The 24,306-nt window shown below is 45.4% G+C and overlaps 1 protein-coding gene across 1 annotated transcript in view; it reads right to left on the reverse strand.

Moving 5' to 3' along the window:
- LOC138488874 (dynein axonemal heavy chain 11-like) overlaps positions 1-24,306 on the reverse strand; it is a 2,478,284-nt gene that overhangs the window by 573,233 nt on the left and 1,880,745 nt on the right. Inside the window, exon 36 of the mRNA XM_069616234.1 lies at positions 14,909-15,043. Within this exon, the coding sequence (XP_069472335.1) occupies positions 14,909-15,043 (135 nt within the window). The remainder of the gene's footprint in view (positions 1-14,908; positions 15,044-24,306) is intronic.

Here is a 24,306-nt window from a genome sequence, read left to right on the forward strand (position 1 = left end):
CTCGAGGTGTTTTGACAAATCACCGTGAAGTGTGTTAGATTTTCTGTTGCTGCCTTGCACATCGGAGACAGGGCAGACTCTTGGGGGTTCCAGAGTGAGGTAGTGCTTGCAACCGCCAGCGATCCTAATCTAAAGCGAAGGTATGGGGATCTTTCGTATGCCGGATTAAATAAATTGACGTAAACTAAAACTTTTGCACAATCTGCTGGTAACATAATCAAAAACACCAGAGAATTTCAGAGCATCATAAATTAAATCAATCCTTAACTTGCTGTTCACTGCAGAATTAACAGCCTTTCTTCCTATTGCCTGGTAGGTAGTCGGATTTTCCCATGGTGTACTCAGGTTCAATTCAAGTAAGCATTATTTTACACGGATAAGCCATTTCAAACATCTCCCTCCCTTCAAACTCATACAATGTAACAGAGATTCATGGTAAGGTTATAAGCCTTCCTTAGTCCACAATCTCAACCAATATTTGATTAGTTCATACTTCTCCCTGGCCATCACGGGTAGGATGCCCAGCTCAAGATATATTAAAAAGGATGGAGTACCTAGGGGTAACAATAAAATCTTTTTAAAAACATTTCCTCTCACAGCATTGTGGCTTATTAAAAGTCATGTAGCCCCAGACGTCTGCACCATACGAGTCTGCTAGAGATGATTGCTTTTGATATAGATTCAGAGCAGACGAACTGCCCCTCTACCATGCTGCACAAAAAAAAATAATTCATGGCCCAATTATATTTTTCCATTTAATACTGGCTTTTTCCACTTGTGCCGCCCAACTCCCAAATTCCTAGAACCGAATTCCTTGGTAATCGGAGTGGCTAATTTGTTCAAATGTAACATTATTGACTTTAAAAGATACAGACCCTCGTTTACGTAGAGAGGGTTGAAAGACCACAATCTTAGCCAGGCAAATCCTCGCAGTCCTGTAGGAAAAGGTCAATGGTTTCCTGAACATATATATTAAAGAGCAAGGGTGCCAGGACACAGCCTTGTCCTACTCCCCTACATACATTAAACGATTTTGTCCATTCCCCCCCAACACAAACCAAAACTTTTGTTTCATTTTGGGAATACAATTGGGAGATGAGCGAATTTAATTCCAGTGGGGATTTTCGGGCTACTAGTATTTGCCAGAGTGTGGTTCTCGAAACTGAGTTGAAAGCAACATATAATTTTACCTTAAATAGGGAAACATATTTATGGATTAAAAGGAATAAAAGAAAACATTGGTCTATAGTGCCTCTACTAGATATAAATCCCGCCTGGTGAGTGCTGAGAACATGGTTAGAATCAGACCAAGACTGTAGGTGGTCGAGGATAGGCATTGCAAAGATTTTTCCAGCCCCACCCGACATTGAGATGGGGCGATAGTTAGAGGGAAGATCTCTTTGATCATTTTTATATAGAGGGATGATCTCTGCATGATGCCATGTGGGAGGTATTAAGCCCGTTCTGAGAATAGCATTAACAACTTTGTAAAAGTCCGGAACCCACACTGCTTCCTCTTCTTTATAAAGATCAATTCGAATCAGGTCGGGACCAGCAGCCTTACCATTCTTCATGCCATGCTCAGACTTAAGCAAGAGCAATTCCTAACTTCTACTAGTTCCACATTACCCTTAATTAGCTCATCACCAGGGTGGAATAGGTAGAGATTAGAAAAGTGGGACTCATCGGCTAAAATACCACATTGTATTACTGGATCTCAATTTACCTCTTTGCCCGCCTCAACCCCCAAAAGAGTGTATTGTCCCCCTGTTCCAGGTCATTATTCATAACCAGCCATTCATCACTTAGGGGCACCTTCTTTTTTCCTTTGATTAGTTCTTTAAATCTTGCTGCCAATGCCCGCAGATCAGTTTTGCATAGCCCTAATTTAGCTTTAACACAGGTTCTTACGTCGTTTTTGGCCGTGTGACATTCTCTATCATACCAACTTGTGGTATCAAGGGCCTTTCTTCTAATTTGGGCTAGTGGGGCAGAGACCAGAGGAGTGAGCTTAGACTTCAATTTATCAAAGGCAAGCAGCAAGATTAACGGTGAGAACTCAGCATCCCTGGTGGCCATTAGCTCGCTCAATATCAGTTTATATAGAACTGGTATGTGCCCTTGTTTAATGACCTTTGACCATTTCACCTTTTTCCCTGCATGGCCTGTTAGCATAATATGCCGTGATATAACACTGTGTGGGGCAGATCTCATAACTGGGTTGACTCTGGCAGTGATAGACAGGGGGAGCGATGATCACTCTCTTGTCTATTACAGATTTTATCCCATCGATCATCTGAGACTAACATATAGGGCCTCATTACACGGATGGCGGTAAGGATTTACCGGTACCGGTAAAATACTGGTACCGGTAAATCCTTACCGCCTTACTATGAGGTCCCTTTGTGGGTTGGGGGATTTAACGCCTGCTTTTTGCAGGCGTTAAAAACCAACCCGCAAAGGGACCCAGGGAGCTAATTACGGTACCGCAATTTGCGGTACCGTAATTAGCGCCTTCCCCATTCCCATTGAGCCCTATGGGGCAAAAATGGGAATGGGGAAGGGCAATGGTGGAAGGGGGAATTACCGCCCTGCCAACCTTGGAATGGGGCGGTAATTCCCCTTTCCGCCAAGGCGGTGCCGGTATTTTACCGGCATGACCCATGGCGCTAATAGTGCCATGGTTCTCCGCCATCCGTGTAATGAGGCCCATAGTCTATCAGAAATACACCCACTGGCCTCACAAATTAAAACTTTGCCGGTCGGACATTTGGAAAGCAACCATTACAGGCTCTCAGATTCATATCATAAAGTGTTCTCTCTACTTCCCGGGCCAGCGGGTGTGTTCTCTTGGGGGGTGCAGAGTTCACCTGTGGGATGCCCCATTCGATTTCCTGATCTTCCCAAAGGTTCGTCAAATCTTTCAGTGGTTCTATTTGCAAGTTTAAGTCACCTGCTACTATAACAAGGCTATTTGTGCCTCTCTCTAGACATAGGGTGGCTATATCATGTAGTTTGTTGATTTTTGACAAATTATATATATTAAATATTATCAGTTGTTTGCCCCCTGCCATTTCAAAAATGAAGAGCTGTAGGTTAGCGGATATATCACTTTTCCTCCAAGGATCGAATCCAGACATATCATGAGCCCTCCACTTGGTCTACCCATTGGCTCCTTGATAGCTGGAGCAAAATAAGATGCATAGCCCTGAACCCACCCAGGGCTAGCAGCCCAATGTCCCAGTAGGAGGATCAACTGGTATCCCCTTATATAGTCACACCAACTCGGGATATCCATTAATCTACACAAACCAGCAACATTCCAAGATAACATCTTGCAACCAGGGTTCCTCGAGGTAGATTTCATAGGTACCTCCTTCACTGTTATGCCAATTGATTGTCTTCCCCACCCTTCACCAATTTCCTGGCAATCTATGCTGCTCAGAGGTGTAATCCTGCTCTACAGCTGGATGGTTATAATGCCCAGTGTTAAACTCTTCCCCCCACTTTTCAACAGGTGTGTGCTTCCAAGTGGTCATTCTGTCACAGGGTATTACAAGGCTGAAATACGTACACCTCAAAACCCATTTCTTCCAAGAATTTGGAGTTCTTAAAAATACACTCCGCCACAAGAAGAGTTATTAAAGACCCCAAGACCCAGTTCTTATGGCTATTCGCTGATGGCAATTCAAATCTTACAATATCCTCAGAAGAAATAATATCCAGGTCAGGGACAAGATGTAAAAGTTCCAATAACCAAGAACGACTTAAAAGGGGTCTGGCAGCCATGGGATTGCTTTCCACTATTTTAACATGCTTTGAATAAACGGCCCGGCGGTTTATGAAGATAGATCATCTTCACAGGCTGGATTAGCTGTAGCGACTCGACACGCAACAGCCAAGGCGACGATGAAGGTCCTGTTGCATTCTCCACTGTGACGTAAATTTGGGGGTTCAGGCAAGAGCTACCACTGAGATGGCTGCATGGATCAGCCTTGTGTCAATGCTTCACAGGGGTAATACTTGTGTCCACAAACCATATTTTTGTACAGATTCCCATTAGTCATTGGCTATCGGGGACCAGCCAAGTCATCCACCAATAATTGTGTAGCCTGCTCATTTTTCCCAGCCATGTTGACTATTATAAACGGTGCACTCAGTATGTCCTTCTTGGTTTGTTGGGCTATTAAACCCCCCATGGGTGCCAGAGTAGCAGCACCAGGCATATGAATGGGCTTAGTCTGAGTTAAAGTTGAGGCGGTTTTGGGGACAGAACTATTGGGGACATGCAACCATTTGTCCAGAGGTCCCTGAAGCAACACTTGAATAGATCCATCTCCAAGTTCATTCAATGCCAGGTACTTACCAGAATATGTTGAGATCAACGGGGGAGGGGGCAGCATAGTATCCTACGGTTTTGGCAAAGGGCCTACTTGGAAACGCCACCCGTTTGTTTTACTGACTCCACTTTGTCACTTGCCGCATTTTTCTACGCCTCTTTTTTGTGTCTATTGGTATGGCTGTTAAGCAAAGATTGCTCATAACGTAAGGCCTCTAGAGCATGTTACTCCATACCAGCTGTGACCTTCACAGCATTTTGATGTAAAACGACCAGGTGAGATTGCAGGTATGGCAAGGATGATGGAGACTTTGAAATGCTCACTCGAGGCAACAGAATGGGTTCATTCACACTTTGACAAGAAGGGATTGATTCCTGCAGTGGGTTCTGACTTGGGTTCTGACTTGGAGCTATGAGGTTGTTAGAAGGAACCATCTCAGGATGTGTCTTAATGCGCAGGCTAGAGTTGGCATCAATAATAGTACTTATGAAATGATGTAGCGCTCACCTTTACAACTTGCCATTTCATATTGCTCTACATAAAATATATTATTAGCCATCTGAATGGTACTAGATCTTATCAACCTTGGGAGGATGAAAGTCTGCATTGGCCTGCCATTATTCTAACATATGACCGGCACACTGTACACAGTTTTTCTCAGCAAGTGCTTTAGTCACTAAGCTACATTACTCACTTGTCCAGAAATGATGAACTAATAACAGTACTTTTCTTGGGCAAGAGGTGTCAAAGGAATGAGACACAGTGGTCCTTCCTTGCGTGATGTAGACTGAATAAAGTTAAGAAAGACCAAAGCAGCACTAGTTTGAGATAAGTTAAGCCCAACAGTAAAACTCAATTACTATTTGCATTGTTTGGCAGGAGACTGTAAATCGCCCAGTGGGCAATGCACAATGAAACAGCAGCCCCTTGGTGGTGCTGTGTCCCTTGTACACTCTTCCAGGATAACTCTGTCTTGAAGTTTCAGGAGGAAGCCTAATTGTCCGGAACACCTTGTTTCTAAGCCTCTTATACTGTTGTCAACTCACCCTTCCCTTTTCCTTCAAAACAATTGTTCAACAGAATTTGGGGAATAAGGATGAGAGGTCACAGTGTATTTAAAGGTGGGCGGACATTAGCCAGGTTGGTCACTAGGTTCCTAGCCTTAGGATTTGCATAAGAGAGGTAGACAAATCTGTACTGGTGGGACAATTACTTGAAACATTCCTGGATTCTGGGCTGTGAGCAAGGCTTTCTCTGATCAGTTGACCCTGGATCACAGCCTGTCTGCCTTGGACGGATCTTTGCTTAGCATCTTCTGACACTAAATGCAAGGTCTCCCTTCTTTGCTATTGGACTGGTTGCCAGAGTTGGAGAAGGCACCTCCCCAACTTATCCATTGGAACAGTGGGATTGGGCCTGACTGTGAATGTGCTTGCCTTGCTATGGAAATCTTTATTAATGACCCACTTCTGGTGACTGTGGAACTTTTAGGCACAGAAGGATCCAGAACTAGTGGAGGACCAAAAATGGATTTGAGCTGGTTAGAGATTTTTCATCAGAAAGAGAAGTGCTGGCCGGAATGTATCCCTGGTAATCTACAGTGTGTGAACAGTGACCGCTGAATGCAGAAAAGTCAGAGAGGCGTCAACTTCTGTGAACCAACTGGAGCGATTTCGGCACAGGTCTGCCTTCATAGAACTGTATTGCAGGTTTCAAAGACAATTGACAGCATTTCTGAGCAAGCCCTTACCAGCTGGGTGGAGAGAGCATGAACATGATCTTTAAACCACAGTCTCAGACTCCCGATACTAGGCAGAGATATCAGGAGTATAACCCTACTACTCTGAGCTTGGCACTACATCCATACTACAGTGAGCCAGACACTATTCCCTGGGTGCACTACAAGCAGCGAGATCGCTGAGCATCCCTCGGTGGACTACAAGTAGCAAGATCTCTGCACTCCCTGCTATATCCCTGAGGATGTGTTTTGGACACCAAGAAGCTTACTTGGCTGTATATCTCTCACACGGTGTCTAAAGTGAGAAGAAGCATGCTGCACTGTATCCTGGAGACCATTTTAGACGAGTGCTCCAGAAGAGGACAGGAATCCCTATCTATGATAGGACCCTCACTTGCACTTTCATTTGTCCCATCCTTGCACTTTTTATTAACACTTTTTCAAATGAGAAGCATCCATTACTGCTTTAGCCATTTCTTGAGTCCCTGTTTGCATTTATCCCAAACCCTTTCCAGACAGACAAATAAACATCTCCTTTTCATCCACTCCAGTTGGCTCTTTCTCACTAGAAGATTCAGGCAAGTTAAGAAAAGCTCTTTTGCCTAGAAACTGCAGAGGGCATTTGTGGATTGGGAGCGACACTTGCAGAAAAAACACCCCTAAAGTTGTTTCTCCCTGTCCGCTGCCGTACTGCAGCAGGATTCATTGATGAGCGTCCATGCATCCGTGGCTCTTTCCACCTTCACTTTAGTAAGGATGTTGAGGGCCGTGTGCCATAGTGCCCACTCAATGCAATGTTTTCCCAACATGCAACCAAGGGGATACTGGTCTCCCCGAAGGTCTACAAACACAACAATGCCTCAGGGAATATAACGCCCAATCGCATCTTATTGCAAACGTATAGCCACAGGGGTATACCAACAAGCCACTTCTTTTCTAGGGTTACAATGAGAGGGAGAGGAGTTACTGCTCATATCTGCTTCTTTCCCAGATGTCCTCTTTCAAAGGTAGTGACCAAGCTCACTATTGGTAATCCACATGCGGAGGACAGTGACTGGCTCCCTTCTTCCTGATCCATAATCATAGTGCCACAAATCACATTAATGTATGCAGTGTTCTTCCCATCAGTAAGTCACCCTTAAGGGACACAGTGCCCATCCCACTATCAGGGATCTCTTGCCACACTTTAGCTTATGAGGCATATGGTGACTTTCTCACCCATAAGGGATCTTTACACCTTCACACTACTAGCAAAGGGGTCAAACCCCCCTTAAGGGCGTCCAACTCCAGAGACCTCCCCTGAACTTGTTTAACAGATGTTTGACCATTTCCTCTGGAAACCTCACAACCTTTCCATTGCCTCCTCTCATTCTCTCCTGCCCATGGCTTTTGCCAAAAAGACTCCCCATACTTTTCCTTTGGCTCGCTTCTACTGGCTCCCTCTCCTCTTTTGCCTTCTTCAAACTGGTTCTGCTCTCCGTCAATTCACTCTCACAGCTCCTACAACTCCTGCCACCTCCACCACTCTTTTCACCTCTTTTCAATAGATGGCCTTATGCCGGCCTCGCTAAGTTCTGTTCAGCTTGTGGTCAGGGCCATGTGTGTGCACTCCACAACTTGTTTGCGCTCGAAGGTGACCGGGCGTACCGGCCCCTGGTTGCCTTCAATCCTGCAAAGACCTCTTCTGGCAGATGTGGTCTCACAGGCCCTTTTTGGCCTCAAATAGCTTTCAAAAAGTATACTCATGAGCAGTGTGTTGCTTTGATCCTCGGAATTCAGGGGTCTTAACACTAGCTGAGCCCTTGCTTTCCTGTGAAGGATGGGGTATTGGCCATACAACACAGGTCCAACTCACTCTTCAGAGTCTGAGGGCACATGACTTAAAGCAGTGTGTGGCCCTAAAGATGGGGGACGGTTATGCAGCTCACCCCAACTTTTATGGCCTCCAGGTAGCTCACACCTCTGGCTAGATTGCCCTGATTAGCTGAGTATTTTGGACAGCAGAGTCCTCTGCTGGCCTTGAAATGAAGTCAGAGCTCTGACTTTATCGCAGCGTGCCTAGCCTCTACCCCCAGTGTTGTTATTTTCAACAGTATACACGGAACAGTGTAACATATTCAGCAAGGTGCAGCGAAAACTGCCAGTCTCAGTGCAACTTTGCAACAGGCACTGGAGTTCGGCGCTTACATTATATCCAGTGGTCGAAGTGGGCAGGAGCGGTTGAGAACGGTGCGCCTCTATCATTTTTAAATTACATTTAATTTTCCCATACTTTTATTTTCAAAAGAAACCGTTCCGGAAAGTAAAAGTGTAGGAAGAAGTTGAAACTTGCACTTCAGTGCACTGCACTGAATCATTCCCTTAAACAGCAGGTGCGTTTGTATTGTGCGTGATAATGGCGCGGTGGTGGGGTTTGTGGGGAGCGGGGGCATGCCAGCTGGGAACGTAGTTCCACTACTTCTCTCCGTACTCTTCGACCACTGATTATCCCTCATGCCTTGATGTGACGTTCGTAGCTTTGTGTTGTACATGTACGCCTTGTACATGTTTAGCGTTTGGCCTGATAGCAAATTCTGCACTTGAACTCATTACCAAAGCATTCTAACATTTTTTTAACTCGACAGCGGCAAAGCCGCGACGGGGGCTAAGTTGATAACCTTGAAGCATGGAGACATTCGTTCAGATTGCTGCTTCTGTGTCTGAACACAAAATGCGTGGCTTGTATACAAATCTGTGCTTTAAACTCTGTGTGCAATGTAACCATGTGAAAACGGTTCTACAATGGGCCAGTTAGAACTATCCCAACTAAAGGCCCCTCCATTGGCCTCGCCATCATATGCTGTTTCTGTTATTTATTTGAGGAGCCAACACAAACTTCTGTACAATGCACCTGGGCCCAGATTACAGACATTTTCCCCCGGGGCAAGTGCAAAGTTTCACGGTATCAGATCTAGGGCAAATGTAGCCCGATTTCTTAAAACACTGGACATATCACAAAACCATTGCACCGTGACAAGTGCAGTGTGGCATGCTATAATCACCAGGGCACAACACCATTCCGGATTGGCACCAGGACAAACTTTGCCCTGATGAAAAATGCATTGAAAAAGTATATTGTGTGCATGCTCATCCCATGCCAGGCTGCCCTTGTCACTGTGCAATGGTTTTGACCTAGGGCTAATACCGTGCACCTTTGCACTGGCCCCCGTGCAACGTTTATTTGATCTAGTCCCTGGTGTTTATGATCCTGCAGCTCCTGCCTTGCAGCTTGGCTTACAACATGCCAAATACCGAAAGCCTTTCACACAAAAAAGTGAATGTGCCCCTCTTTCTCCCTCCCCTTCAAAGTGAAGAGAGACAGTGCATCAGCCCAACAGGAGCCGCCATTTTCACTGAACGTTAGGCTGGAGGGAGACATGGTGCATTTTGAAGGAGGTGTTTCATGACGATTGTCAATCCCCAACCCAAAATGCTCATGATACCTGCGCATGCCGAGCCACTGAAAAACATGGCTTTGGCCAGACTCTGGCATAACATTTGCTTGGCACCCATGAGAAAGTGGCCCACAGGCGCAAAAGCCAAATCGCTCGTTTTGCGAAAAACTGTATAGTACGCAAGGGGGAGTGGTTTGGTAAAATGTGTTGCAAATTGTGCATTTTATTTTAAAGAATATGTGTCCAGTAACACTAGTCAGAATTGCTAGCTGCACCGTGAAGTAAAGCATCAAACTGGGCCACGTCGGTCAAAGTTCTGGCCCACTTGGACCAACAAAAACGAACTGACCCACACTTGGACGTGGAGACTGCGTTTTGGCATTGCCTTATTGCCCTGCAGGTCACGCCATGCCTGCAGTTTAGAGAAGAGAGGGGATTGTTCTCCTTGGTGGGCTAGATGTGCACAATCAGGCAAGAAATGTCTTAATACAGTGAGAGAATGATGACACAGTGCTTGTATCATTTCGTGTTTGCCTGCCAAGAAGAACAGCTGTTGCCACTTGCTCAGTGTGAATAGCAATTGCCTCCGAGAGCTCGGAGAACCAGCTTCCTGTTATCCAAACACTCAGTGGAACACTGCATTGTGTGCTGGTAGTTTTGCGTCAGCCCCGCCGCTGGCGCTCCCTGTACCAAGAATCCAATCGACTGTACCTGGAAGCTGGGGAGGCCAGGTGTGAGACCAGCAGACTAAGCTTAGAGCTGAGGTTGAAAAAACCACCTCTTGATGGTTTTGGAGTAACTGAAGGAAAACCATGCATTTGTCAGACGTAATTGTGAGTCCCAAGGTCCACAATAACAGGTGTTCTGGAATGTCACCTATGAAAGACCGAACTAGGACAGACTCCCAAGCTGATCAGAGGAACTCATTCATTTAGTAGAGTCCAGTAGTTCTGGCTGCCCCTCAGGATTCATTTCAAGTCAGCAAAAAGTGTTCCATGCAATTTCCAAAATGTCATCAAAGCCAAAGGACTGCTGGCAGCCAGTCATTGTGGATATGTCCTGCAGAAGAGTGCCATGCTGCTTAAACTCTTTAGTCAGGTCTGGCATGGCCACTGCATTAGTCCTGCCTCGTGCTCTCAAAGGGGCCTTTGGGAACTTAGAGGTTTTTCCTCAACTGAAGGTGCCTCCGCTGTTTGCTCTGATCCAGGTGGTCAGACCGTGTCCATGTCTAGTTAGATGACGGCTTCACACAGCTGCCGCTGGAGAGCCATGGCACCATTTTCAATGTGATCAATGCACTCAGAGAAGCAGGTGAGTGAAATCACCACGTGTGCTCAGTGGCTGCACTCACTGTCAGCTTTAACACTGGAAGTGCCTTCACCAGCCTGTATCTTATCATTACTGCAAGCTGCTGTGACTGAGGACTCTTGCTGAGTGACATGATCCAAAAAGATCTGTGTTGGCAGTGTCCTGTGATCAGCTTCCACTTAGCCAAACTGAACTCCTTAAAATAGTCTAGTTAGGTGGTAACCTTTTCTACTGTAATCGTCTAACCTTATCTTCCACTGATCTTCAACTACTCTGAGCCTGACTACCCATTCTACCTGCTCTTACTGAAAGGATTAGGGTACTTAAAAGTTTGTTGACACTTTTCCTCCACCCATAGACTGTAATTGGGCCCTAGTGCTTACAATTATAATGGTTAGTTTATACCTATTGACTTTGATTATTACAGTGGACCCAGCTGACTTTCATAATTACGGTTGACCACCTCGATGTTATTAATTGTATTTATGTTATTTTACTTTCTTTTTCTTCATGTTAGTGTTTTGTTGTTTTATTGACTCTTTCTTAATAAAATTACCAATATTTTGATAAGCACATTGGTATCATGATTGAGCTCCTTAATGCTCAATGTATTTCTTTTTAAGTATTGATAACTGCATCGCCCAGGTTCATTCTCACTGTAAGCCTTCTCCTCATACCTTACTACTAAAGGGTGTGTCCGCTGTTCTTCAGTAAGGATTTTGACCTGTCACTGATCAGAACGAGCTGGTCTGGAGTGGTATGAGCGCACATCACGTGACTCCCCCATCAGACCCGCCCCTACGCTCTTACAATTCAGAAAAGAACTCAAGTCCCACCTCTTCAAGGAGTCTCTCCACCTCAACACGCAGGCCATCACGTCGCCCCTCACGCCACCTGACTCGCTAGATGCCACCCACCCCTCTCCTCCCGGCCATGCGGTACAGCTGTACCCCTCATTTGTGCCCCTATGTATCCTACCCCGCGATGCATATCTGTTCTGTTGTTACAGCTGAAAGAGCTCCATTAGGCATCAGTACTGTTGTTTACCTCAGTAAAGTGCTCTGTTATGTATTTGTATTGGTGTATACCTTATGTAAAGCGCTTCGAAGCGAGGTCCGCGCTCAATAAATACTATAGCAGCAAAACGAATAAAAACATAGGCACTTTCCCACTCCTACCCTGCCCTTCATTTTGCACAACAGCCCCTTAAACTGTACAGTAACATAGCAGAGTGGGTTAATAGACGCCATTAGAAATCTGAGCACAGCAAAACATGACTTTCAATATTCTAAAGTGGATAAAATAAGTATCATTGGGTGCAATGATAATGCCACCATGTCATTAAAGCCTCTCAATGTTACAGCTGTTGACATAATGGACAGATGCGATCAAATAGGCTACAGCTCAATGCATACACGGTGTAAGCCTGCACAAGTGCGTGCAAGCGCATGACGCAATGGGGGGCATCCAGCTACATCATCTGTGATATGTTTTAAGTTCGCAATGTATCGTTTCAGAAGAATGTGACGAGCACTTTTGCATGACATGGTCGAGAAAAAGAAAGGCAACCCTTTACATTTAGTTTAAGAAAAGACACTTTAAACAGCGAGTGCTCCCGCAAAAACAGAAATCGCTCGTGGCAACAGCAGCAAGACGGCAAGTGCAAAGGGCGACGTGCACTAAAGGAGCTGGCGCGCTGTGTGCATGCGCTACAAAGGCCGCGCTGCCTCCCCGGGGATTGTCCTCCGGGGCTGCAGCCATGATATTTCTGGGATCAATGACATCTTGTCTCTGCGAGAATCTAGAGCGCGGCCATTATCTGCCGGGAATGGGCCCCGCTGGCCGCCTGCGCAGCGCCATTTGAAGTGTAAACACATCCAGGAAACAGATTGCCCCGATTCTCACAGCTCGACTCCAATAACATCCACAATTTCATATCGCCTTCAATTCGCTGGACATGGCATTTAAAGGAGGCTTGACTCCGTCTGCCTGCGCAGTTCATTTTTACCTTAAATTCATGTACTAGTTGGGGAGATTTAGTGTCTGATTCGTGGCATTTTTTGCACGGTTTAAAGTGACTTTGCACGGCTGAAAAGTGACTTTGCATTGAAGACACAAACCCTAATTCATGGAACTGTGCAATGTGTGTTTTATCAGTGCAAAGACAGGTCAACGTCAATTTGAACAGTGCAAAAAATTCCATGAATCGAGCCCTATGTGTGAATGAACTCCCCCCCCTGCCCAAAATGTGCAAACAAAACAGCTGTGGGGCTATTGAGAGCATGTGCAACATATGCACGGTGTGCACTTCATTTGAAAAACCAACATGCCTGGCCTTTATTCTCCCTGAACCTGTTCATGTTTTGATCCCTTGTGCAATGTGCTTGTCCCCCTCCACACACACCCGCCCCCTTACATTCAATTCGATTTAAAATAACCAAAATGGGCCTACAGGGAGGGTGACAGTAGCGTCTCTTTACGTTCTCGCAGTAACGCGTCTTTCCCCAGACAGATGGATCCGTTCAATTATTGCTGGATTATTCCCTTTGCTCGACCGCCTATGTTTGGTTACGAAATCAAAAATCAATCAGGGGCTGGTTAGTACTTCATCCCACCTACAAAGCCAGCGAAGCGTGAAGAGAAATTCTCCCCGCGCAGGTTAACATCGAGCATATTTGAAGAGAGGACCGGATTGACAAAGGCTACACAAATGGCAATAGAAAAATCGGTCACAAGGTTTGCATTACCCCTGACCCGACCTTGGTGGTGTAAGTAGCAAATAAGTCTTTTAATTCTATGATGTAGCGAGAAACAGAACCCCTGAACAGCGGTGGACCTTCCAACTGGCACTCACGCAACCGATATTCTCATCAATGTTGACAGATGCATATCACATATACTCTCACGTGCTCAAATTTCGCTCACACACCATATCGTTGTCTCCTGCACACAACATCATTGACTGAAGCAAACCACATCATTGTCTCCTGCACACAACATCATTGACTCAAGCACACCACCACATCATTGTCTCCTGCACACAACATCATTGACTCAAGCACACCACATCATTGTCTCCTGCACACATCATTGACTCAAGCACACCACATCATTGTCTCCTGCACACAACATCATTGACTCAAGCACACCACCACATCATTGTCTCCTGCACACAACATCATTGACTCAAGCACACCACCACATCATTGTCTCCTGCACACAACATCATTGACACAAGCATACCACCTCATTGACTCCTGCACACATAATTGACTCAAGCACACCACATCATTGTCTCCTGCACACAACATCATTGACTCAAGCACAGCAGCACATCATTGTCCCCTGCACACATCATTTACTCAAGCACACCACATCATTGTCTCCTGCACACAACATCATTGACTCAAGCACAGCAGCACATCATTGTCCCCTGCACACATCATTTACTCAAGCACACCACACCATTGTCTCCTGCACACAACATCATTGACTAAAGCACACCACATCATTATCTCTCCACACGACATCATTGACTCAAGCACACCACATCATAGACTCATGCACTCCACATCCACTCTCCTTGCTACACCTGCATGCATCAACAGAACATAATGGACCAATGTGGATGGTCCAGGTTTTGGCCATTATGTAGCCGCTGTTTGATGCTGCATCCGCTGGACTACATAATTATATAACTATGCAAATACTTCTCTAGATGTCATGAATCCTGGTGTATTATGTTATGGCCAGCTGGCATCATTAGCATTGTTTCACTGTCTCTTGACTTTCAATAAAGAGACTTCATTATCTGAATCTAAGACCTAGCTGTTTCCAGTTTAATGGTGTTATCTGCGCCGCTCATATGGTAATCTTGGGCACAGTATATATAAAAGGGCGGCGAAATGGCAGAAAATCTAAAGGTCAAAAACATGTTTCTATTAGGGGAAAATGCATGATAATGACCTAATTCTTTTTCAGCTCATCAGGTTCTTTTCTAAGTGCCTGTGTTATTGCCAGGTCAGTGGTGGATAACAAAGGCCTGCTTGCTGCACGCCGCTTCATTAGCCGGCCCTGTAAGAGCTCACCTCCAGACCCTTCACTAATCGGTTGGCCAGCTCAATGGTCTTGTTAGTTCTATTCACTTCGTCTTGACAGCGGATTTTCTCAGCTGTGGCTCTCTCGAAGGCAGTCGTTAAGGCAGCCAGGTTTGTGTCTAGTTCCTTAAAAAAAAAGAATAACAAAAAAAGCACAAATCAACTTTAATCATCGAGAGAGTATGTGCACACATTACTTTGAGCCTACTTCAACATGGCCGAACGTTAAAGGATATCATGCGATGCCCAAGTAGCCGCCTCTACTGGCTCCCCTGCACAGTGTATATTATTGCAATCAAACATTAACCAAGCAAAACAGCCATGCATTCTGGAGCTGTGCATGCAGTCTTGCAGCTCAAAAGCAACCATGCATTACCCTTCGGAAGCGGTCTGTGCGAAGATGGTGGGAGATCCGCGAGGACAAGGATCACGGAAAACGCTTTTTTTCTCAATTCTTTTGTTAAAAACAAACTGAAACCTGTGAGGATTGAAGACTTGCTGTCAGGCGCCATTGTTACATTCCATTAATGTTTATTAGATCCATAATGCGCCTAGTGCTCAAACACATTCCACCCTCATGTGTTTGGCTTTTGCTAAGTGATATGATGAATGACTGGAAGGATGCCCCACTACCGCCTTGCATTTGCTGCTAACGACCCGCCCCTTTGCTGACAGTGTGTGCATATAAATTGGGCAGCTGGGGAAAAAAATAACACACACAAGTGGCACGATCCCCCCTTATAAGGCATTGCCCTTTACACAACAAGGGGAGACTTGGCGCGGCTTCGCTGGCCTGGTGATCAAACAGTGTCACGTCGTCGCTGGAGGAATTGCTGCCCAGGTCAGCAACACAGATCAGCTTTAAGTGTTCTCCGCCTTATTGCTGGTGCCTGTCAATCAGAACACCTCTGAATTGAGAAAAATTTGCTCTGTTCATTCTTTTAAATGATGTATCCAATTAAACTTGTTAGAATTCATGATCTTCAGTCAAGGTTAAATGAAAGTAGTTACTCCTGTCAGCCAGGTGATTAAATACTGCAGACATCAGGCACATTTATGTGCAAAATTAAAATTTTGGTATAAAGCATGAATCTTTATGCGCGCCAGTTAATTATCTTGCTGCTCTTGCGCGTATTAAAGGCCCACTGCATTTCTTCTTAATCACCCGCTCCAGTTCAGAACTTCCCGTGCGGTCCACGCGCAGCTAGATTTCAACATTTCAATGAAATGCCAGGGCGATGGAAAGGCACTCTTTTCAGGCATTCTGCGGTTGCCACGTAACAGAAGATATTAATTATTAACATGGGAATTCCATTACCGCGAAAAAAAATATTGTTATAATGTGGTATGATTGATTTTCAGTTGGTTTGATGAGAGTTTTTTTCCTTTGCTGCAGCTCTGGAATTCCTCTGTGTGGAAGTGGCGCTGGTCTTTTGACATTTTCCTGTTCGTAAATGTGATTTTAGTTTCTCGTCAGCTGTGCGATATGTGCGCGAGGATACCCAGTGAGTAGGCATTATCATATCAATGCAGTGCTCAGTGATAGCCAAAGCGCAGAAGAGGGGGAGCAGCGGGCAAGCCATGGCGCTCCCCCTACTTGCTCACCAAGCACCGGCACATGGTATTCTATGTGGATTAAAACATTAAAAAAAAACATTTTCATGTCCCCCCTCCTCTGTGCGCCCCTCCCCTCCCCCCCCCCCCCCCCCCGATTCATGCAAAAATATGTTTTGCCTGAGCTAAAAAGAGCATGGTGTTCCCTATGAACTAAATATGTTCTGCTGGAGTGTACAGTATTTGTTTCCTTATATGATATGATAAGTTATTTATAATGCACTTAATACCCAGAGGTTTCTAAGCAGGGACCTGGGGATCGAACATGTGTTGTTTGGCATCGTCTTGCTTCCAAAGTGTGCACGTTGCGAGCTATCCTCTCGAGACTTCAGACAGTATTTTTGTTTTGCTCTGTTAGAAAAAATGTTGTGGTTGTTGAGGTTATGATTGCAAAAAGAAATGCCCCATCCCCTCCTCAAGGGATTTTGACCACTGATTGGTGTCATTTCCGCCCGGTGCTCAAGGGGCATGCTGGGTGAAATCACTCATCTGGTCCGAAGGCAGCCCTATGGCGGCGTGGTCAGTGTCCCCCAGGCTTCCCTCATTTGGTGGAAGCCCTCAGGGACTCAATGCCCAGATAAGACCTGCTTTTAGTTTGGGCAGTGTTTGCCAGCATTGCAATTGCAAGAGCGATGGCAGAACCAGCGGCCGGAGGATGCAGACAGCTTTGATATAAGGCACGCTATCAGGAACGTCGTCAATGACGAGAGGGCTCTGGATTTCCCAGCGGCCGAAAACCTCCTCTCCGATTGGGCGAGCAGTTTGTAGTGGGTGAGGGTATCTGGCCACCAATGACCATTGCACTTTTCGAAAGACTTTATTGAAGATGTCAGAGGAAGCATCACATCCGTGCACCTCACCAGCTGTCTTGGCCGCCTTGTCCTTCAATTTTTAACAAACAAAACTTAAAGGAATGCTTTTCTGTCATCAGATTTTTTGAAGTACTCCTTTAGAATAGGGTAGCTTTAAATCGGATTACAGCAGACGTGCTTTGGACCCTATTGTCGGGTCATCCCTGGATCATCCATAACCTTGTAACAATCACCAGACAGCCTGGCCAAATCCACAACCTTTCAGCTCTGGGTACATTTGGAAGATGGTTCGTTTTCTACAGTAAGACAATGCTTTGGCACAGAAGGGGCAATTGCGATTGGACAGCCCACCCTCATGGATGAAGGATCAGGAGAAGTGCTGCTGGAGATTTCGCTCACTTGATGCCCTGGACTACACTATTATCATTCTGTCACAAATGGAGAAAAGGGGAAATAAGATCAGGATTGCTTAAGAATTTGCACCACGGGCTATCAATGGGAGCACGCGCCGCTGACTTTGGGTGTCCGGCAGTGATGAAGAGATGCTCCTAACTGAATAATGCGTAATGTGGCCGCAATACAGGATGTGTTGCGTACTCCTTCTGTGTGTGATCTATGAGCTATGTGCCATATGATAATGTGGCATTCTTGTAAGCAGCAGAACTCCTCAATATGCCTGGCAGTGGGCCAGCAAGGGGACAGGGAGATGGATTTCAGAATGTGTAATTTCTCTGCACAGTTGTACTTTCTGGTTTAATTCAGATAGGGGAAGTTTCTCCCATTCCCCCATAACACAGGTATTAAAAAAGAAAACAAAAAGTAAATATATAGAGCGTTTTAGCCACACATTTACCACAGTTGGTCAGACGAAACAATGGGTAAATGGAAGGAAGCAATCATTAGGAACTGTGTATGCAGGGAAGGGTCCTTTCAACTTTTTGAAATGAAAGGGGCCTCGAGCCTCAGGGGGACAACCAGCAACTGCCCCCATGTTGCCAGTTGACCCAGCAATATATTCATTCCTCTTGGCAGCGCTCACATTAGAAGCTTGGATATAGAGAAGTGTTATCACCTCATCACCTTCTAGCGCTGGTTCCTCCTCATTAGCCACTTGCTGACAGAAGGGTTTAGAGCTCTTCAGTGGGCATTTAGTGTTTAAGCTCCCTGCTGGCTGGCCGTCTAGTGAATATGGCCAGCTATTAGCCTTATCTTTGTCACCATTGAAATGTATGCACCCCACGGGTGCCTCATACTGTTTCCCCTCTAAGCAGCAGGCCCCCAACCATCATGTTGAAATGGACCCCCACACATGTTCAGGCAGGCCTGTGTGTATGCCTCATTATGTGCATAGCTGCTATGGTAAAATATTATGGTCTTTTAAAAAATGCGTGTTTTTAAAATACTACTGACTGTAATTATTGCTTCCATGTTGTTATACTGACAAAAATGACTTAGAAGTAATTCACTTCAAAGTAATTCCTTCCAAAAAACTCATCACATTTTTAAAAACATTTGGGGGTGTTCTCCCCCAAGGCCTCCTTTCCCTATAATAGTACCCCCACCGTAAACCCCTCCCCACCACTTTTAACCTTTTATCCGCACCCCCCATATAATTCAATGAGTGTTTTCAAAGGAATTCCTTTGAAATAAATTACTTCGAACTAATTCGTGTCTGTAAAACAACGGGTTACCGTGATTAGTATATGGTATATTTACTGCATGGTGTACCTAGAAATTACTACACGTGGCAAAGATCTGTTACTTTCCCTATGTTGACCTTTCAATGTTCCCTATATGGTAAATAGCCAGTGCCATCTCAACTCATCACACGGTGGCATTTTCCAGGTTCCCGGCTATGCGAGGACAGCAAGTAAACACTGTGGAGGTAGTTGACAGCCTAGGTTGGTTGAATAGAAACATGTGTTTGCCCTACTGTAAGTGCACTACAGCCATAGTGAATTACCCTCATAATGATACAGTGGCTGAAATCCGGCTGAACCGAATGAGTTACCGGGGCGCTTGTCAGAAAGGTTCTCCCCAAAGCATTGAGCGTTAAGGAGGCCTTGAATGTGCTTACGAAGGATTTGGATCACCGAGGTCAAGGAAACGTATGAGACATGATTTGATGCTATTTGGCCACCCGTGTCTTGCCCACATCTCACTCACGGTCACCGCATGATCTCAAACTGTGCCAGTAATACTGCTCCACTGCTCAGTCTAATGCTTTTGCTGCTGAATCATTATCTTTGTCACCTCCAATTCTTTAGGAGGCCGGTTACAGGCATTCACCACCATTTTCATGGAAAACAAACGTTTCTCTAATGTTATTCCTGAGCTGCGTGACGACCACTAGTTCAAAAATAATTATTCTGTTGAGGAATGCTTGAAACCCATGTACAGTGTTCATTCCCGTCGGGAATGGGAATGCCCTCAATGACCCCCTTCTCCTACTCTTCTGCAAGTATTTACGTATCTATTTCTAGTACAACCCTTTCCCCATAAGGCTTGTGTTTCAAATCATGCCTCCTTTTGTGGCTGTTACTCATAACTGTCTCCAGGTTGCCCTTGTGTTTCTGGAGATGTGGACGACAGAAATGCAGACACCATAACAGTTCCAAGCGCATTATTCATGGTTGTATGTATGGATATAACAACACTCCTTTTACAGGCTTGTCAAACCTATTTGAATCCATTGCAATATGGGCCACGCTCTATGCACAGCTCCGCCACGGTTTATAGTCAAAAAGTTTTTTTTTTGGTTGGTTTTTTTTCGAAATGGGGGGGTCCCCCCCCAACCCCCCTTTTTTTAATTTTTTTTTGTTTTACCCCTTTTTTTTTACCCCTGGAGCCCAAAAAAAATATATAAATAAAAAAAATAAAAATTCGACATTTTTGTTTTCGACTTTTTGGATTCGACATTTTTGTAATTCGACATTATTGGTTCGACATTATGACTGGACACCCTCCGCCACATAATATAACTCAGCCTCAGGCCCACTGACAAGAAAACACCAGGTTCATTTCCTTGGTCGCGTTATGAAGCCAGTCGATACCAGCACCTCCCGTGCCCCCACTGCACTGCCCCTGCTTGGCGGCGCTGCATCCCACCCCCGAGAGCCGGCCTGCACTAGCACTTAGCCTGAGGTTGTCCTGCTTGGCTCCCCTTAGCACTTTACTCCCAGCCCTCCACCAGCACTTGTCCATTCCTCTGCCCCCCCTCCTCCCTCCCTATCTCCTGCACTTCTCCTCACTAGTCTTTTGGGAGTAGCCCCGGATAGAATCTCAGGAGCGACAGCCAAAAGGCCAGCTAGCCCCCAGGCCCAGCAGTTCCGACATTAGCGTAGCCCCGGGTCTTTTCCAGACCTAGCAACACACTGTGTTTACTGTTTTTGCCATTGTTATTATTTCCCTTGTTCCCTTCCCTTTTAGTCTTGTGGCGCTTTGAAACGTAATTCTGTTGTAAAAGGCGCCTAACAAATGCTCAATAAAATAAAAAATATGTCAAGGAAGATCATACATATTTGTTAACGTAATCCAAAAGCAGAATAGTTGGAATGTGCAAAAGAATCACATGTTTATTCAGTCAAAAAGAGTACACCTGTGTAGGATAATTTGTCTAATTCCATCTTTGCAAACCATAACCATTTTGATGACAGTGTTAAGTGTTTGGTTTAGAAAATGCACAGTAGGTTAATGCTGTCAATGGTGAATGTAAGGTGAATTGAGGGAAAGCAGGAGGGGCTGGTGTTGGGGAACATTCGGTGAACCCCAGTTCACAGACAATTATGGAGATTCCTTTGTTTGACGATCATTTCCTTCTTGGCTCAAAACCTAGTCTTATCTTAAATACGCAATAGTGTTTATAACAGGGGCCGGCAACCTTTAACTCTCCCTATGGTTTGGACTATAATTTCCATCATCCCTCTGCAACATGGTCCATGGTGACCATGCATCATTGCAGTGACAGTCCAGGGCATATGGAGAGCCGCAGGTTGCAGACCCCTGCTTTATAACAACTCATTCCAGACCATTTCAAGCAATATGATGTCTGAGTTGGACAAAACAATGCGCAATTTGGAGTCAGGGTATGTGCAAAGCTAGACCAGAGCGAGCCAAGGTTGCTCTGGAAGCAAACCAAGTCTAAGTGGGAACGACTTAATTGAGAAGATAGTGCCTCTCACGTGCCAGGCAGTTACTATATCACATTTGCATCGGGTTAGGCAGAAATATGTTTCTAGTGACTCATGCTTCTTTCTCATTTACAGACAAAAGGAAGGTTCAGCTCATGATAAGATCATCCTTGTCCATTTATAGTAAGTAGCCAAGCTGCGCATTTTGTCATGTAGCGTGTTGGTTGTGTTTGAGGTCTGTGAAAGGGTTCTCTCTCGGGGAAGTGATATACCATTCTGTACTTGAAAAGTAGATGTGCCACGTCTGTAAAGCATCTCCTAATTATTTTGTGGTTTTGGGCCTATGGTCGGTAGAATTGCTGTCAACATGTATTTCACTCAGAATAACCCAGACAGACCCTCGCTCATCTCTCCATTAAAGATAACCACAACAGACCTCCCAGTTATTATTGTTGGCCAGCGGAAATGTCACAAACTGGCTCATTATTGGTGCCCACGTACTAAGTCCTGACAAACCCACCGAGCCAGTAGCCCAACCAGCCGATCACTCTTACAGATGGTACTGGCCAGATAGGGGAGTAGGGAAAATACACTCCTCCTGCCTGGTTGTGTGTTCCCTACAAGAGAAGGGTACAGTGTAAGTACGCAAGGGGTAAGTGAAAAGGCCACCAGTAACCAAAATGCCTGAAGTCCGAACTGGTGAGCATACACTTGGAAGTGTGAGAAGTTACATCCTCAATCAAAGAGGGAGGAACCACCCCAGGCGGGCCGAGGATGCAACCAAAAAAACAAGGGAAATTGAGGGGCCTACCCTGAAAGGCGTAAGGGCACACCAAAAGGGGCTCAGTGTCCTAGGAAGAATGGTCTTCTTGAATTTGGTTATGGATGAAGTCTAGTTGATCCAGAAAAGTTAATGTAGTGCATTATTAATAGGTTCCGAGACAGCCAAAAGAGGAAGGGCTAAGGAGGGGATGTCCAGAGGAGAGTCCAAAAGGAAAGAATAGGCTGATGTCAGGAAGGTCAGCAAATCGAATAAGGAGTGAGGTAGAGCAAAGGCTGAAGGAGTGTCAAGGTCATAGACAGGAATTCACACGAAGGACGGAACATGAAACAAGCACCAGATACGTGGATGAACTCACCATCAGTGTCGATCAGCAGGTGCCGGGGACCTGCAGTCTTTTTTTTCTTTTTCCACAGAGAGGTTCTGGCAGTGTGCGTCCCGCGCCTTATTGCATGGCGTGATTGGGCACTCTGGCGATACTTGGGAAACCTAGCCCCCCTTCCAAGTCGTCACTGGAGATGCCAGTTTCCCTATTCCTGAGCCTTGACTGCCAAACTGGTCAGCCCTTACATGGGCAAGCTTTCGTAGCGACTTGCATCCATACTGCCCTTGGCAAAGAACATCAGGATTGGGCAGAAGTCCTCATAATATACAGGAGCAACTTGTTGGGAGCCTGCAGACTGGACGCAGACCATTATGCCAACCGTGCCTGTTGCAACAGGCCATGTGGGCACCCTCTAAATAGTGTCAAACAGCACAAGCTGACACATGACCAACTCCCAGCTCCCAACTGCCAGAAGCAAAGTAGCGGGTCACACAGTGAGAACAAGGAGGGCAAAACAATTTAGGCAAGTGTGTGCCACAGATGTGTAACTGCAGGTGGAAAGCGCAAGTCAGCCATACATGAAACGACTCATGCCACATGGCTATACATTTACTAGTGGTCCTGAGAGCCATGTTAAGCAGGATTCAGTAAGTGGCAGGTGGAACCCCTGTATGGTCAATGAGCACAGGTGTGATTTGCCAAATATAGAAATGCCCACTTTGGTCACTGAAGTGAGTGGCAATCATACCGTTGTCAACAATAAGTCAGGTGGCACCCATGCCAATATCTCTAATACACCATGGGTAGGGCTATGTGATATCAAATTGAAGGGCGTGTAGGGTCAATGATGTCTCACTCTATGAAATGTGTCCTCTGGGGTGGTGATATCATGCAGACATATGTAGCATCTACGGGTCTGGGGGTTTAGGGTCAATGGAACACATGGCTGAGGGAGAGTGGCCGGTTCCCATGCATGGTCCTCTGACACTACCACCAAGGCAGGCACAATCATATGCGGCCAGGTCAGTAGTAGTCATAATTCATCACTGCCAGGGTCATTTCACAAAAAGTGCAACTTGCAAGTCGCCGTCTGCCAATATTTGCAGTCCCATGCTGTAGGGTCTCCTCCGTGCAGCGGTAACCCTTTGCAAAATGGAGCGCAAAACCAAGCAGATTCAGCAGTCTAGATCGCTTTTATGCCTCATTTTTGTCTTCCGTTTTGCAAAAAATGTAGAGGCTACTTGCCATTTACAGCAGCGCTAAAAACAGGAGGATTCCAGGGAATCCGTCCATTTTACGCCAGCATGAACATCTCACACCTGTGTAAAACCAGGAGGATTCCAGGGAATCCGTCCATTTTACGCCAGCATGAACATCTCACACCTGTGTAAAACCAGGGGGATTCCAGGGAATCCGTCCATTTTACGCCAGCATGATTATCTCACACCTGTGTAAAACCAGGAGGCATTTGAAGGTAGAGTGGAAATGCATGGCAGGAATATTTTGTAATGTTCTATATTTTATGTAAATGCTTATGTATAGATTCTAATGTATTACATATGAATATTTGAAATCCCTCAGATGCAACGTTGCCTTGTTCATTCTCCATACACATTTTAAATAAATAAAAAAATGGGTCAAATGTGGGAGTTTTGATCCTGAGTTTTTGATGTTGAATTTGTTTTTGAAAGTGATAGCCGGCACATGTTTGTTATTTATTGATTTTG

The sequence above is a fragment of the Ambystoma mexicanum genome, chromosome 9, assembly GCF_040938575.1.
Source record: "Ambystoma mexicanum isolate Mex_15411 chromosome 9, UKY_AmexF1_1, whole genome shotgun sequence".
In the NCBI taxonomy this organism is placed as follows: Eukaryota; Metazoa; Chordata; class Amphibia; order Caudata; family Ambystomatidae; genus Ambystoma; species Ambystoma mexicanum.